The sequence below is a fragment of the Staurois parvus genome, unplaced genomic scaffold (genome assembly GCF_062004578.1).
Source record: "Staurois parvus isolate SC_StPar_1 unplaced genomic scaffold, SC_StPar_1.0 ptg000909l, whole genome shotgun sequence".
Taxonomy (NCBI): Eukaryota; Metazoa; Chordata; class Amphibia; order Anura; family Ranidae; genus Staurois; species Staurois parvus.
In genome coordinates, this window is record NW_028318705.1 from 271,984 (window position 1) to 289,552 (window position 17,569).

Genomic DNA, 17,569 nt, shown 5'->3' on the forward strand with positions numbered 1-17,569 from the left:
TGTTCAGACAGACTGGTGTCGTCTAGTCTTGTATGGTCGGCTGTGGTGTCTATGGTCGGTGTTCAGACGGGGAAGTGGTATTATAACAGAAGTGCCCAAGCGCAGTCGGGGTCGGTTCAGGTACACTTGAGTCATTTCATTTCATTTGAAAGCCCTTTAAATTTCCTCCAGACCTAATAATTGAATGGAATCCCAGATGTAATGAACAGGTTTCTTTTATGCCTAGAACATTCATTTTTCAATAAGTACAATTTTTCCAGAACGAAAAGCACATTTACAGAATTTTGTTAGTTCAAGATCAAAATGACATACAAATAAGCCGACAAGGAGATTGCTAACTGGAGGAGAGAGAAGAGTGATGAGCTTATCAGTCTGCCACTTCATTGTCCAATCAGATGCCAGGGGGAAGGAGGTGACCAAGTTGTAGCCCTCTAACTGCAGTAGAGAGAAATATGGTCAACAGCCTGGTTGTGCTGCCTGGCAGAGCCAAGAAAATCTAAGCATTGGATGAACAGAATGTTCATCTGCGTATTTAGCTGTTTGCCAACCCAATCAAAGCAACTCATGAATGCCTTTTTTTTATATGTAGTTGATATTAATAGTTCTCACTGATATAAAGTAACTAGTATCTTTTTCAGTGTGTTTTTCTGTTTTTTTCAGTTCTGAAGGACGGCTATGAGAAGACAGAACAATATCTGCCCATACTGGAGGATGTGGAAGGAGCGGCCAAAGCCCTCATGAGGCTCCAGGACGTCTACTCTCTGAATGTGAAGGACTTGGCCAAAGGAGTCTTCCAGAGTGGACCAGACTCGCACTACCATCTCCAGTACAGGCCGAACCAAGTGTGTGCCATGTCAGCCGATGACTGCTTCCATATAGGCAAGGTACATATAACCTGCCACCATATACTTTACATATATAGGTACTGTGTACCACTCTTGTCTGCAGCCTTGGACCACAACCTGCTCTGTATATCCATTTCAGCTCCACTGACATAAAGGTAGTTTGAGTCATTATACGGGGATGAGGCCTGCAGCTGCTGTACCGTTATTTAATGTCCACAGTCGACTTTCTTATAATAGCTAACTAGCCGCTTGATCGCTATTACAAGTGGCGGGAGGGTACTCCTCCTTTCCTGCCACCTTCTGAGACTTTAATGGGAGCTCCCATTCCACCAGGAGTCCTAATTATCCAGTTGGCGCTAGTCACAGAGCTGGAAAGAAGTCCGGATTGGCTTTGTTCGGCTCCATTAAATACTAAACCGGAAGCGATGACCTGACATCTCATCTGGTTTACTTAGAAATACACGGCCCCATATTAACCACTTGCCAACTGCGCTATAGCCGAATGACGGCTACAGCACGGTTGTCAAGTTCTGGGAGGGCGGCATGACTTCCTCCCAGAACGCCCTTGGGCACGCCCCCGAGGGCTCACACCCGGCGATCTCCGTTATCGCTGTGTCCTACAGACACAGCTGATCACGTGATGTGGAAAAAGGCCAATCACAGCGGCCTTTTACCACGTGATCAGCTGTGTCCAATGACACATCAGATCACCGGTAAATACAGTTGCCGGTTATCGGCTGCACTTTCCTCACACTGTCACAGTATGAGAAAAGTACTGATGATCTTCTCCATCTACATCTCCTCCCTTGGCCAACTGATACACTCTCACAGCTTCAACTACCATCTCTATGCCGACGACACACAAATCTATCTCTCTACTCCTCGCCTCACCCCTTCAGTCTCCGCCCGTATCACAAGCCTACTGAGCGACATATCTGATTGGATGTCACTCCACTTCCTCAAACTAAATCTCTCCAAAACTGAGCTCCTAGTTTTCCCCCAGCCCCCCCCCGGACTTCTCCATCACGACCAACAACACCACCATCAGCCCTACCCCTCAAGCCAGAGTACTTGGTGTCATCCTAGACTCAAATCTGTCCTTCCAGCCCCAGGTCCAATCGCTGACAAATTCATGCAGACTTCACCTCCGCAACATCTCCAAGATACGCCCGTTCCTAACCTCAGAAACCACTAAGCAACATATTCACTCCCTTGTTATATCTCGCCTTGACTACTGTAACTCCCTCCTCATTGGCTTACCTCATCGCAGGCTATCCCCCCTTCAGTCTATCTTGAATACTGCGGGCAGACTCATCCACCTTACTAACCGCTCTGTATCTGCCACCCCTCTCTGCCAATCCCTCCACTGGCTTCCCATTGCCCAATGGATAAAATTCAAAATGCTAACACTGACGTACAAAGCTGTTCAAAACTCTGCCACAAACGACATCACTGATCTTGTCTCCAAATACCACCCAAACCGTACTCTCTGCTCCTCACAAGACCTCCTACTCTCTAGTTCCCTGGTCTCCTCCTCCCATGCCCGTCACGGGATGTACGGGGTGTATGGGATGTATGGGCTGTATGGGATGTACGGGATGTATGGGGTGTACGGGATATATGGGGTGTACGGGATGTATGGAATGTACAGGGTGTACGGGATATATGGGGTGTACGGATGTACGGAGTGTACGGGATCTATGGGATGTACGGGGTGTATGGGATATATGGAGTGTACGGAGTGTACAGGATGTACGGGATATATGGGGTGTACGGGATGTACGGAGTGTATGGGATGTACGGGGTGTACAGGATGAACGGGGTGTACGGGATATATGGGGTGTACGGGATGTACGGAATGTACAGGGTGTACGGTATATATGGGGTGTAGGGGATGTATGGAGTGTACGGGATCTATGGGATGTATGGGGTGTATGGGATATATGGGGTGTACGGAGTGTACAGGATGTACGGTATATATGGGGTGTACGGGATGTACGGAGTGTATGGGATGTACGGGGTGTACGGGATGAACGGGGTGTACGGGATATATGGGGTGTACGGGATGTACGGAGTGTACGGTATGTACGGGGTGTACGGGATATATGACCTGTACGGGATGTACAGAGTGTATGGGATGTACGGGGTGTACGGGATATATGGGGTGTACGGGATATATGGGGTGTACGGATGTACGGGATGTACGGGGTGTACGGGATGTACGGGATGTACCTGAGTGTACAGGGTGTACGGGATATATGGGGTGTACGGGATGTACGGAGTGTATGGGATGTACGGGGTGTACGGGATGAACGGGGTGTACGGGATATATGGGGTGTACGGGATGTACGGAGTGTACGGGATGTACGGGGTGTACGGGATACATGAGCTGTACGGGATGTACAGAGTGTATGGGATGTACGGGGTGTACGGGATATATGGGGTGTACGGGATGTACGGGGTGTATGGGATGTACGGGATGTACCTGAGTGTACAGGGTGTACGGGATATATGGGGTGTACGGGATGTACGGAGTGTACGGGGTGTACGGGATGTACAGAGTGTACGGGGTGTACGGGATATATGGGGTGTACGGGATGTACGCAGTGTATGGGATGTACGATATATATGGGGTGTACGGGATATATGGGGTGTACGGGATGCACGGGATATATGGGGTGTACGGGATGTACGGGGTGTATGGAATATATGGGGTGTATGGGATATATGGGGTGTACGGGATATATGGGGTGTACAGGATGTACGGGGTGTACGGGATATATGGGGTGTACGGGATATATGGGGTGTACAGGATGTACGGGGTGTACGGGATATATGGGGTGTACGGGATATATGGGGTGTACGGGATGTACGGGCTGTACGGGATATACGGGGTGTACGGGATGTACGGGGTGTACGGGATGTACGGGGTGTACGGGATATATGGGGTGCACGGGATGTATGGGATGTACGGGGTGTATGGGATGTATGGGGTGTACGGGATGTACGGGGTGTATGGGATGTACGGGGTGTAAGGGATGTACGACGTGTACAGTCAAGCAGATATACTGACAAAAAGCTTCAATGGACTACCACAACACTCCACAGCACCGCGGTAGTTCATTGAAAACTACAATCCCACAGCTGCTAAGGCTATGGGGACTTGCAGTTCATTCATTCAGGGACGTCAGTGAATGAATGACGTGACTGTGTGGGAGGAGCCCCGCACGGCCGCGCTGTTTTCAAATCTGACAGTACGGGGAGAGGTTCCTCCGTACTATCTGTCAGAGGGAGGGGGGCAGCAGGCGCGGCTGCAGCTATGGGGACAAGTTACATGTTCCACCCTAAAGACGGACGTGGAATGCAATGTGTAAGGCCCCAATAACACTTGGCAATTTGGAAACACAGGCGTGATTCTGCACGCAATTCTAATTCGCTGCAATAAACGCAATGCGTGTTCGGTTGCCATTCATTCTAAATGGCGATTGTTGCGCAACAGAATCGTGTGAAATTGCAGCAAAATGTGTCTTTCTGTGTGAAAGCTTGTCGCCGGAGCTTCTTTTGGGCGACAACCACGCATAGGACAGACCATTCGTGTCAATATGGGACACGCAGAATCCCATGAAAATCGACCACACAAAATCGCAAGCGGGAGTTCCCGCAATGCAAAGTGTGTGAATTGAACTTCAAACGTTACTTTCGGGTTTGACTATCCGTTTCCCCTTCCCTCTGTGGCCGGGGATGAAGCTAATGGAACATGATCTGTGCTCCATCAGCTTCAATGGAGAGCAGATGAGACAACTAATAGACCACTGACGTCTCATTGTGTCCCAACAAAATAGTATCACATAGGGCAGGGGTGGGCAACTGTGGCCCTCCAGCTGTTGATGAACTACAGGTCCCATCATGCCTCTGCCTTTAGGAGTCTTCCTTGTAACTGTCAGTTTTGCAATGCCTCATGGGACTTGTAAATCTACAACAGCTGGAGGGCCAAAGTTGCCCACCCCTGACATAGGGGACTTCTGGTCCTCATTGTGATAAAAAACAAAGTTTAGTGAAAAAGAAATGTAAAAAAATATTTACACCCGAGCATTTAAAGTGTTACTAAATGCAGGACACCGCATTCACTATATCTGGTCTCCAAGGACCCCGCATTCACTATATCTGATCTCCCAGGACCCTGCATTCACTATATCTGATCTCCCAGAACCCCGCATTCACTATATCTGGTCTCCCCGGACCCTGCATTCACTATATCTGGTCTCCCAAGACCTCGCATTCACTATATCTGGTCTTCCAGGACCCTGCATTCATTATATCTGATCTCCCCGGACCCTGCATTCACTATATCTGGTCTCCCAGGACCCTGCATTCACTAAAATCTGGTCTCCCCGGACCCTGCATTCACTATATCTGGTCTCCCAAGACCTCGCATTCACTATATCTGGTCTCCCAGGACCCTGCATTCACTATATCTAGTCTCCCAGGACCCTGCATTCACTATATCTGGTCTCCCAGGACCCCGCATTCACTATATCTGGTCTCCCAGGACCCCGCATTCACTATATCTGGTCTCCCAGGACCCTACATTCACTATATCTGGTCTCCCAGGACCCCGCATTCACTATATCTGGTCTCCCAGGACCCCGCATTCACTATATCTGGTCTCCCAGGACCCCGCATTCACTATATCTGATCTCCCAGGACCCCGCATTCACTATATCTGGTCTCCCAGGACCCCGCATTCACTACATCTGGTCTCCCAGGACCCTGCATTCACTATATCTGATCTCCCTGGACCCCGCATTCACTATATCTGATCTCCCAGGACCCTGCATTCACTATATCTGGTCTCCCAGGACCCTGCATTCACTATATCTGGTCTCCCCGGACCCCGCATTCTCTATATCTGGTCTCCCCGGACCCTGCATTCACTATATCTGGTCTCCCCGGACCCCGCATTCACTATATCTGGTCTCCCAGGACCCCGCATTCTCTATATCTGGTCTCCCAGGACCCCGAATTCACTATATCTGGTCTCCCAGGATCCTGCATTCAGTGTCTTAACATGTGTGATTTGCTGCAGTGTGATTTCTAAAGTAGTTCTCGGATTACATTTTCTGCAGTTTTGTTGCGATTTCACATAGACTACAATAGAAATCGCACTGCAAAATGCAATAGAAAACGCAAGAAATCATTGTGAAATCTTCAGAAAACGCAGCAAAAAAACAGTGCGATTTTAAATCGCATCCACTGCAAACCAAGCCTAAAAGCAAAAAAAATGCTACTTTTTGCTACAATTATTATTATTATTATTATTATACAGTATTTATAAAGCGCCAATAGTTCGCTCAGCGCTGTACATTACAAAGGGGGACAGAACATGTGACAGAACAATACCAATACAATGCAAAACATGAGGGGATCGAGGGCCCTGCTCTTTGGAGCTTACAATCTAGGAGGGAGGGGATGGTGGCACAGGAGGAGATAGCTGTGGGGGATGGAGTGGTAGGAAGAGTGGAGGAGGTCGGCAGGTTAGCAGGGGGTGGGGTAGGCTTCCCTGAAGAGATGGGTTTTCAGGGTGCGCCTAAAGGAGAGGAGAGTAGGTGATAATCTGATGGGTTGGGGCAGGGAGTTCCAGAGGATGGGTGACACCCTGGAGAAGTCCTGGAGGCGGGCATGGGAGGAGGAGACCAGGGAACTAGAGAGAAGGAGGTCTTGTGAGGAGCGGAGTGTGCGTGTTGGGCGGTACTTGGATATTAGGTCAGTGATGTAGTTCGGGGCAGTATGGTGGACAGCTTTGTACGTCAGCGTTAGGATTTTGAATTTGATCTGTTGCGCAATCGGAAGCCAGTGGAGGGATTGGCAGAGGAGGGTGGCGGAAACGGAGCGGTTGGAAAGGTGAATGAGTCTGGCAGCCGTGGGGTGGTCGACTGTGTCGAAGGCCGCAGAGAGGTCAAGGAGTAGGAGCACTGAATAGTGGCCATTAGCTTTGGCGGTTAGCAGGTCATTGGAGAGTTTGAGTAAGGCAGTTTTGGTGGAGTGTAGGGGACGGAAGCCGGACTGTAGGGGATCGAGGAGGTTGTTGTCGTTGAGGTGAGAGCATAGGCGGGCGTAGACTAGGCGCTCGAGGAGTTTAGATGTAAATGGGAGCAGGGAGATGGGTCTGAGGTTGTTCGGGTCATTGGGGTCCAGGGAGGGCTTTTTAAGTATGGGGGTGATGTGTGCATGTTTCAGAGGGGAGGGGAAAGTGCCTGAGGAGAGGGAGAGATTGAAGATGTGGGTGAGGGAGCGTAGGATGGAGGAGGAGGAAGGTCGTAGGAGTTGTGAGGGGATAGGGTCGAGGGGGCAGGTGGTGAGGCGGGCATCAGAGAGGATCTTGGAGACTTCCTCGATGGTAGTAAGGTCAAAGGTGTGAAGTGTTGGGGGGAGCTTCAGTATGAGGAATGTAGGGTGGGGTGGGAGAGGAGGTCAGAGCAGTGGTGGGGCCGTGGGAGAGGGGTGTAGAGGGGGTAGCTGAGTGAGGGTGAAGGGGGTTGGAGAGAGTTTGAGCAGCGACGAAGTCCCTGCGGGTTATGTCGAGGGGGAGGGGGGATAAGGGGGTAGCTGTGTGAGAGGGGACGGGTTGAGAGGGCGTGTGAGTTGCGGCAATGTCCTTGCGAATTGTGTCAATCTTGTTTTTGAAGTGATTGGCAATCTCAAGGGCAGTGAGTGAGGTGCTGGGTGGAGGTGGGGGTGGCGAGAGTAGAGAGCTGAAGGCAGAGAAGAGTCGGCGAGGATTGGAGGAGAGGGCCTTGATGAGGATCAAGAAGTAGGCCTGTTTGGCAGCATGGAGGGAGGAGGTGTAGGTGCGGAAGGCAGATTTGTAGCAGGTGAAGGCTTGTTGGGATTTGGTTTTGCGCCATAGTCGCTCCAGGGCACGACTCTGTCGTTTGAGGGTTTTGGTGTGATGAGTCTGCCAGGGCTGGAGCGGTCGGGGTCTGATGTTGCGTGTGGTTAAAGGCGCTAGTGAGTCAAGGGCTGTTGAGAGCGCATTGTTGTAGGCGGTCAAAGCCAAGTTGGGGCAGGACAGGGGGAGGATGCGGTCGTGGAGTTGATCAGCTGCAGCGTGGAGGGGGGCAGGGTTAAGGTTGCGGAGGTTACGGCTGGTAGTAGTGTGACATTTGGAGGGGTAGGCGTTGGAGGACGAGGAGATAGAGAAGGTGATCAGGTTGTGGTCAGAGAGAGGGAAGGGGGTGTTAGTGAGGTTGTGGGGAGCGCAGCGGTTGGAGAAGACAAGGTCCAGGATATTTCCGTCGGAGTGGGTGGTGGATTGTATGCCCTGTGCAAGTGCAAAGGAGGAGGTTAAGTGGAGGAGACGGGCTGTGTCCGGGTTGTCGAGGTTGACAGGGATGTTGAAATCCCCAAGGATGATAGTGGGTAGCTCAGAGGAGAGGAAGAAGGGTAGCCAGGAGGAGAAGTCATCCAGGAAGCGGGATATGGATCCAGGAGGCCGGTATATCACAAGCAATACAATAGAGTTCAATGGAGAAGCTGCATTTTTATTCTGCTCAGCAACACTCAAAACGCATCAAAAATGAATGTAGAAAAATGTAAACCAAACTGCAAAAAGCGCCGGAGAAAGCATCAAATGCAAAATGCATAGATGTGAACCAAGCAGGGGCGGACTGACAACTCATAGGGCCCCCGGGCCATAGGGGATCATGAAACCCCTGTGTCCTTGCCCAAACTCAAAAAAGCCTATGAAAAAGGTACCAGGGGCATCTCATGGGGGCCCCTACTGACCCCGGGCCCTCTGGCAATGCCCGAGTTTCCAAATGGTCAGTCCGCCCCTGGAACCAAGCCTAGGAGACGATTTCATGAAAAATAGATTATAAGGTCGTCCAGTAGGGAACGTGTATGGAGTGTTTTTGGAGAGTAAGGACAGCAATCACAGGTTTCAGTATAGACAGGTCTGTACTGTGTGACAGAGCAGTGTAAATGTCAAGACTGGATGGACAGAACTACAAATGCCAGGTGAAGCGGCTCCCCTGCACTGTATGCACCTTATATGTTTGCTGTTGCCTGGATTTCTCCTGTGAGTTAATTTCGGGAGCTGGGAATAATTTGGACGTGTGTTCGGTAGCAGAGTCTGGAACCAATCAATGCAGATCTTGTACAACTCGCAGCATATGGGCTGAAGACTTTTCCTCGCAGCTGAAAATCTCCGTTTGCAACATCAGACATTTACAGCAGATTTTTATTGGGCGGAAAATGTCATTGGTGGGCCGAGGCTGAGAAAGAGCAGATCTCTGACACCCGGTGCGCTCCTTCCAGCCGGAAAACCGAAATAGAAAGCAGATTTTCCTTCTGACCGCAGGAAAAGCTGGATATCCTTTCCTTCAGGTTCAGACCTATGAGTTTTCCGCAGCGTTGTGCACAAACGCACAGCAGTCCATTTAACATGTGCATTTTCACCCGGTGCATTTTTTGGAAAGGGTCAGGGACTTTTTTGAACGCAAAAATATTTTTTTGAACCCCTCATAATGGGTACAGCAGGTGTACAGACTCGGGAACTTAGCACAGGAATGGTGGGAACCCCTCATAATGGGTACAACAGGTGTACAGACCTGGGAACTCAGCACAGGGATGGTGGGAACTCCTCCTAATGGGCACAGCAGGTGTACAGACTCGGGAACTCAGCACAAGGATGGTGGGAACCTCTCATAATGGGCACAGCAGGTGTACAGACCCGGGAACTTGGCACAGGGATGGTGGGAACCCCTCATAATGGGCACAGCAGGTGTACAGACCCGGGAACTCAGCACATGAATGGTGGGAACTCCTCCTAATAGGCACAGCGGGTGTACAGACCCAGGAACTCAGCACATGAATGGTGGGAACCCCTCATAATGGGCACAGCAGTTGTACAGACCTGGGAACTTAGCACAGAGATGGTGGGAACCCCTCATAATGGGCACAGCAGGTGTACAGATCCGGGAACTCAGCACATGAATGGTGGGAATCCCTCATAATGGGCACAACAGGTGTACAGACCCGGGAACTCAGCACAGGGATGATGGGAACCCCTCATAATGAGCACAGCAGGTGTACAGACCTGGGAACTCAGCACAGGGATGATGGGAACTCCTCATAATGGGCACAACAGGTGTACAGACCCGGGAACTCAGCACAGGGATGATGGGAACTCCTCATAATGGGCACAACAGGTGTACAGACCCGGGAACTCAGCACATGAATGGTGGGAACCCTTCATAATGGGCACAGCAGGTGTACAGATCTGGGAACTCAGCACAGGGATCGTGGGAACCCCTCATAATGGGCACAGCAAGTGTACAGACCCGGGAACTCAGCACATGAATAGTGGGAACCCTTCATAATGGGCACAGCAGGTGTACAGACCTGGGAACTCAGCACTGGAATAGTGGGAACCCCTCATAATGGGCACAGCAGGTGTGCATGAAAGCATGGGTTGTCTGGGGTAGGCAGGTGGGACTTCCTCCATGTTCCCCTTCTCGTTGTGCGCCAAGTCTGGGCCCCATTAGATAACTACCCCCAAGGTGGGCTCTTCTGGACTGTGCTAGGCAGTTAGTCTGGGGTCACTCTCCTGCACATGGGGCACCTTTACTTGTGCCGTTACCATGAATGCCCCAGGACAAGGCGAAGGTCGCATACAGGGATAACTCAACCTTCAGGAGGACCTCCAACCTTAGAGATGGCTGTACACTTTAAGCAGGAACTCTCGGATCCGGAAACCCCGCCCCTTATATAAGCACACAGGACTGGTGGGTCCCACATCTTATATTTCATGTGAGTTTTCAGATCTAACCCCTCGATATATTTGTCTACAGTCAGTGAGATTTATCAGTAGATGGTAGAATTATACCTCTCCATAATACTCTGGGCTTGACCAAGGCACTAAAGATGGCTTGTAAGTCCCACTCAAACAATACCTACCCCCCATCCTTAACCTAAGTAACCACACTGACAACAAATGGAGTTAATGGCCTTCAAAACCGGACGTTTCTTACAACCATCGATAAATAACATTTTAAATAACAGAAAACACAGTATAAACATACGTTCTTGCAAGGTCCCAATAGGCATCAAGAAAATGAATACCTGCGTCCTGCTTGACTAGACCTCCAGCCTCAACATCACCGACTCAGAAACACCACCGCAGATACCCTCACCAGCACAACTGAAAGCCATACCTCAGACAGGTTCCTACAAAGTGCCTTTTCTTGTGCCCACCTTAACTAACGAGGACCTTGCACCCCACCAAACGTCCCCCAGCACCAATATGGCACAATCACCACCCAGACAAACCATCAAACAACGGGCATGCAGGAGGGAAGTTTTCCCTGTGAAAACTCTCTTCAGACTGAAAACCCCCTGTAGGACCACCCCTCGTAGTTCCCCCACTCCTTCCTTAACTATCTTGACTCCCCCTTATGCTAATAGGACTCTGCCTCTCCCAACCCCCTTTAACCCCCGTCATGCCGGCCCTTCGTTCAGGTCTTCTTTTTTCTTACTCCAGGCTTTCCTTTATGTTCCCTTAGGTGGCCTATGAGATGGAGGACTACTACCACTCCATTCCTTGGTTGGAAGAGGCGGTCAGCATGTTCCGGGGGTCCTATGGCAACTGGTTCACTGAAGATGAGGGGTCCCTTGAAGATGCTCTGGATTATTTGGCGTTTTCCTACTACAAGGTAAGATAAATCTGAACTCCATGCAGATATACAAAAAAAAATGAATGCAGCTCTGTAATAACTACCACAACATTGAATGCATTTTTCTAATGCAGGCAAGATAAGTAATAGACTTTGACCTGGTATCAGCCTACTTCAGTCTCTACAATCAGGTCTCCTGTCCCACCAGACTGGGCTGTGCCCTACGGCAGATCTGTGTAAATCTCAGGATTGCATTGTCAGAAATACAAAATGCTTTGGCAGGCAAAACAGCTTCCCTAAATCATGTTCCCCCTTTAAATTTAGCCATTTAACTGGTGTTTTGTCTTAGGAGCATCTCCAGCAACACATAAAATCAGTCATTGAAAGGCCAATCCAGGAAATGGTCCAAGAGTCAAGATATTTCCAGAGTTTTCAACCGTTCTTTTGTTGGCAATTCAAGCAAAGCTTTTCTCTGTGAAGACTTCGGCTTACTAGGGGAATGTTACGTTTGTGTGCACACAAAAATGAATCTGACCAATATTATAGTGCAGTATATGATCAATTATCAATATTTATTGCTACCTCTTAATGGCATTCAACTGATTGAGTCAACTATTAAAGCCACTGGAAGCCATTTGAAAGACAGAAGTCAAAGTAAACCCAGGGTTTGCTGAGAGGTGAACCTGATTCACTCAGCAAAGTGGTCCAAAGGATACTGGTGCAGCACACAGTGGGTCCTCAACAGGAGGTTGCGCTCCAAGTGTCCTTTCTGTGTTATAATCCCCCTGGTGGTACCCAACTGAAATGTTGGTGAAGGTTCTCATTGATCCAGGTCATGGTACAATATATCTAGGCGCAGTTGGTCACATTTAACTGGACTTGTTTTGTAATATTGAAGATGTTTTGTAGCTTTTCCAAACCACTTCTTCAAATCCAATGATGTAATGTTGATGCTGAGGTAATACTGAAGACCTTGTGTAGCTCCTCCAAGCCCCTTCAAGGATGTAATGTTGAAGACCTTATGTATCTACTCCAAGCCCCTTCTTCAGATTCAGTGATGTAATATTGATACTTATATACCATTAAAGACCTTATGTAGCTCCTCCAAGCCCCTTCAGATCCAACGATGTAATGTTGATTCTGATATAACAATGAAGACCTTAAGTAGGTCCTCCAAGCCACTTCCTTGGATCCAATTGTTTACTGCTGATGCTGATGTAACATTGAAGATCTTATGTAGCTTGTCCAAGCCACTTCTTCAGATCCAATGATGTACTGTTGATGCTGATGTAATGTTGAAGACTTTATGTAGCTTCTGCAAGCCCCTTCTTCAAATTCAATGATGTAATGTTGTTGCTAAGGTAACATTGAGAACCTTATGTAGTTCCTCCAAGCCACATAAGATCCAATTATGTAATGTTGAAGACCTTATGTAGCTACTCCAAGCCCCTTCTTTAGATTCAGTAATGAAATGTTGATGCTGATATACCATGATAGACCTTATGTAGCTCCATCAAGCCCCTTCAGATCCAATGATGTAACTTTGATGTTGATATAACATTGAAGACCATAAGTAGGTCCTTCAAGCCACTTCTTCGGACCCAATTGTTTAATGTTGATGCTGATGTAACATTAAAAACCTTATGTAGCTTGTCCAAGTCACTGCTTCAGATCCAATTATTTAATGTTGATGCTGATGTAGTGTTGAAGACCTTATGTAGCTTTTGCAAGCCCCTTCTTCAAAATCAATGCTGTAATGTTGATGCTGATGTAACACCGAAGACCTTATGTAGTTCCTCCAAGCCACTTCTTCAGATCCAATGATGAAATGGTAATGTTGCTATAGCTCCTCCAAGCCACTTCTTCAGATCCAATGAACTAAAACAGTGGCTCGGAGATGCTACATAAGGTCTTCAACATCACAGAACAAGTCCAATTGAATGTGATTAGTTACTACTAGCTATCCCAATCTAAAGCTGGCCATACACCAGTGAAATTTAGGAATGTGTGTTTGATTTTCTAATGGTTAGTGGGGTCAAACTGACATTTGTATTTAACCATAATGACAAGAAAATCTGAACCTGTCTAATATGTTCGGAGTTCTATTCAAACAGCAGGTCTGGATGAAATTTTAAGAGCTTACAATTAGTTGACTTGATGGCTAGAAAGAAAGTTCTGACAATCATTTTCTCAGAATTCCCATATGAATGTTCAAACAAAATTCTAACCAAATCTTTTACAAAACTGGTTCCCTGCCACTAGTCTGCATCTAAGGACTGCTGCTTTTACTGTGAGCCACACCAACAGCTCTGCAATCAGCAAACTAACCTTTCTTGCTGACTAAGTAGGGGGGCATCTGACCTCTGTAGCAAGGTCACTGCTCTCATAGAGCAATTAGTGGTTCAAAGTGAGGGGTTTATGACCAGCACCACAGCAAAATCCCTAGGTGCCAGTCTAGCCTCCATTGGACTGCAGCAAATCAGTCACAAAAGAAAACAACTCATCACCCTTCGGGCTGCAGCAGCTTTTCGGCTTCATTCACACAGGTGGCATAAACTGGTGGTTCGACCGTGTTTTCTTACCCCCACCAACACCACCACCAACCGCCAATATCCAGGTGAACATGCTGGTTGCTGGGGGGAGAACACGTCACATATAGCAATTTTAACTTAGCAAACAGCTTTGACAAGTACTGCTGCTTGCCGAATTCCCCCATTGTAGTCCAAGATCCAACCACAGTTGCGACTCGAAAAAAAAAACAGGCATTAGGGAGGTGGAAGTATGACCAATGGGGACTGATTTTCAGGGGAGCTTTAGACACTACAACCAGTGTGAACCTAACTTATTCAAATGGGATCAGGGGTCACCTTTTAATATGTTTCAGGCTGAGAAGCGCTTTTTCAAAAGGTCAGGTCAATTGTTTAACGGCATTTTTCATTTTTGGAATGTTGGGTGGTCCATGTGAACTGGTGAACGTTCATTTGGACCACGCTTAACAGTTGATTAACACCATTGGGTACATAAGGAGCTCCACCTTGCTGAATCTCCAGGGCATTAGACTTTCCATTTTTAGCTAACCTCCAGAGCTAGAACTAAAGCAGGAATGGGGGGGGGGGGTGCTAGTAGTGGGGCAGAAATATGTTGGGTGCTAGCACTGGGGCAGCAAAGGTGTGCCAGGCCCCGGAAATAGCTTGACTTACCAGAGGAAGACAATGACAATCCTCTTAATACCAGATGGGCACCTCAACTGGCACAAGTACCAGCCATTATGATAGGTTCCTTTAACTAGCCAGCAATAGGTCTGGAGTAAAGATGTCAGCTCACTAGTTACAACGGCATGAAGGTACATTCCTGAATTCAGTAAAGATGTTGTATATGATCTGTGTAATGTAAAGAATTTTCAAATCATCCTCAACGGCCAGGGTCTGGCAGCCACATGTTAAATATTTGATACGTGTCAGGGGAAGAATTTCTGCAGCTAAAAATGTCTTAGATTTTTTCTGATGAATTGCATTATCCTGATATTTTCTGTTGCTGCTGAAATGAAGGGGCTCTGGTTTTCCCTGGGATGTAAAGGTATCTTTACTGTACAGGATACTACTTTGTTGCCAACATTGTGGCTCAGACAGTATCAATAGGGCCAATGATGGGCAAAACAGTCAGCGAGAGACAAAAATTGGCAGTGTTACTGGTCAGCAGAAGAAGAATCAAATGCCTCACTGCTGGTGGTCATTGAAAGGAAAATGCCTGGCATTACTGGACAGTGGGACCAAAAATGGCCATTGTCATTGGTTAGTGCAGCCATTCTCAACCAAGGTTCTGTGGAACCTAGGGTTCCTACAGAGGTTTCCAGGGGTTCCCTGAGCTGAAGCTGATTGACATCCCATTTGAATGGTTTTGGGGCCAATGTCACTTGACAAAGCCAGCATCATGACATCAATGCTCTTTTTACTGCTTGTTGCAGGGTTGCAAGCTTCCTACTGACCACCACTGTACAGGGCATTTTTCCCATTGACCTAATAAATTGGTTTTGTTAAGGGTTATACTTTGTACATTGTCACTAAACAAAGCTGGTAAAAATGCAATTTTAATGTTGAATCAACAATGGTAGTAACATCTTTTAGTATACAGAATGATGAGTGGCAAGGACTAAGCATAAGATGATGTTTAGTGTCCAGATCAGCATAAACAGTAGCAAAACCACCTTAGGCGCAGCAGTGAGCAGTAATAAAACCTAAGCTACAAAATACCGGAACTATACTGCCGGATTGCATAAATGGCGGTTATGCTAGGCCTAGACTGACTGGTATGCACTGTTCATGAGAAAATTATAGAGAGGGGAAAGGGCTTGTAGGATTTAATGGGGAAGGGCTGTTCTTCTGCTGGCTATTGTTGGGGCTTTTTAAGAAGTTGGTGCACTTATCAGTCATCCTATCCAACCAGCACACAGTATAGAGTGGTAATGGTGCAACATATATGGCACATATTCTGTGTCCAGGGGCATATAAATGCAGATTAGGTAAAGCATATGTGCAGTGTGGATTGGATATATACTATACTGTCAAAAGTATTAGAACGCCTAGCTTTACATGCACATGAACTTTAATGTCATCCCAGTCTTAGTCCGTAGGATTCAATATTGAGTCGGCCCCGCCCTTTGCAGCTATAACAGCTTCAGCTCTTCTGGGAAGGCCGTAGACAAGGTTAAGGAGGGTGTCTATAGGAAGGTTTGACACTTCTCCCAGAAACACATTTGTGAGGTCAGGTACTGCCAGACGAGAAGGCCTGGGTCACAGTTTTTACTCTAATTCATCCCAAAGTTGTTCTGTGGGGTTGAGGTCAGGACTCTGTGCAGGCCAGTCAAGTTCCTCCACCCCAAACTCGCTCATCCATGTCTTTATGGACCTTGCTTTGTGCACTGGTGTGCAGTCATGTTGGAACAGGAAGGGGCCATCCCCAAACTCTTCCCACAAAGTTGGGAGCATGAAATTGTCTAAAATGTCTTGGTATGCTGATGCCTTAAGAGTTCCCTTCACTGGAACTAAGGGGCCAAGCCCAACCCCTGAAAAGCAACCCCACACCATAATCCCCCCTCCACCAAACTTTACACTTGGCACAATGCAGTCAGGCAAGTACCATTCTCCTGGCAACCGCCAAACCCAGACATATCCATCAGATTTCCAGACAGAGAAGCGTGATTTGTCACCCCATTGAACACATCTCCCCTGCTCTAGAGTCCAGTGGCGGCATGCTTTACCCCACGGCATCCAACGCTTTACATTGCAGTTGGTGATGTAAGGCTTGGATGCAGCTGCTCGGCCATGGAAACCCATTCCGTGAGGCTCTCTATGTACTGTTGTTCTGCTAATCTGAAGGCCACAAGATGCTTGGAGGTTTTTAGCTATTGACTCTGCAGACAGTTGGTGACTTCTGCACACTGTGCGCTTCAGCATGCGCTGACCCCGCTCTGTCATCTTTATGTGGCCTACCACTTGGTGGCTGAGTTACAGTTTGTCCCAGTTCCTTCCAGTTTGTTATAATACCACTGACAGTTGAAATCATGAATGTGTTTCTGGCACCGCTCAAGACTGCCAGAGAACAAGGATCACCCCACCGGCAAAGAAGAAAAGATGGGAGCAGCGTCCCAAGTAACTGCAGACACTCAGCGGTATAGATGAGGATGGATGGCGCTCAAACCAAACCCAACGAGTCAGAGAACAATGGGATGTAGTAGGATGGACTCAGCCATCACTCTGGCCATGCTCACTGATGCATTTCGCCCTGCCCATAGGGGGCTTGGTCCACAGTTGAGCGTGGAATTTTTAGTAGCCAGGAAATGTCACGTATGGACTTATTGCACAGGTGACAACCTATCACGGGACCACGCTTGGAGTCACTGAGCTCCTGAGAGCGACCCATTCTTTCACCAATGTTTGTAGAAGCAGTCTGCATACCTAGGTGCTTGATTTTATACACCTGTGGCCATGGAAGGGATTGGAACACCTGAATCACATGATTTGGAGGGCGGGGCCAATACTTTTGGCAATATAG

The 17,569-nt window shown here is 48.0% G+C and overlaps 1 protein-coding gene across 1 annotated transcript in view; it reads left to right on the forward strand.

Moving 5' to 3' along the window:
- P4HA3 (prolyl 4-hydroxylase subunit alpha 3) overlaps positions 1 to 17,569 on the forward strand; it is a 110,485-nt gene that overhangs the window by 50,189 nt on the left and 42,727 nt on the right. The window contains exons 3-4 of the mRNA XM_089656477.1: positions 661 to 884; positions 11,408 to 11,557. Coding sequence (XP_089512603.1) covers positions 661 to 884; positions 11,408 to 11,557 — 374 coding nt within the window. The remainder of the gene's footprint in view (positions 1 to 660; positions 885 to 11,407; positions 11,558 to 17,569) is intronic.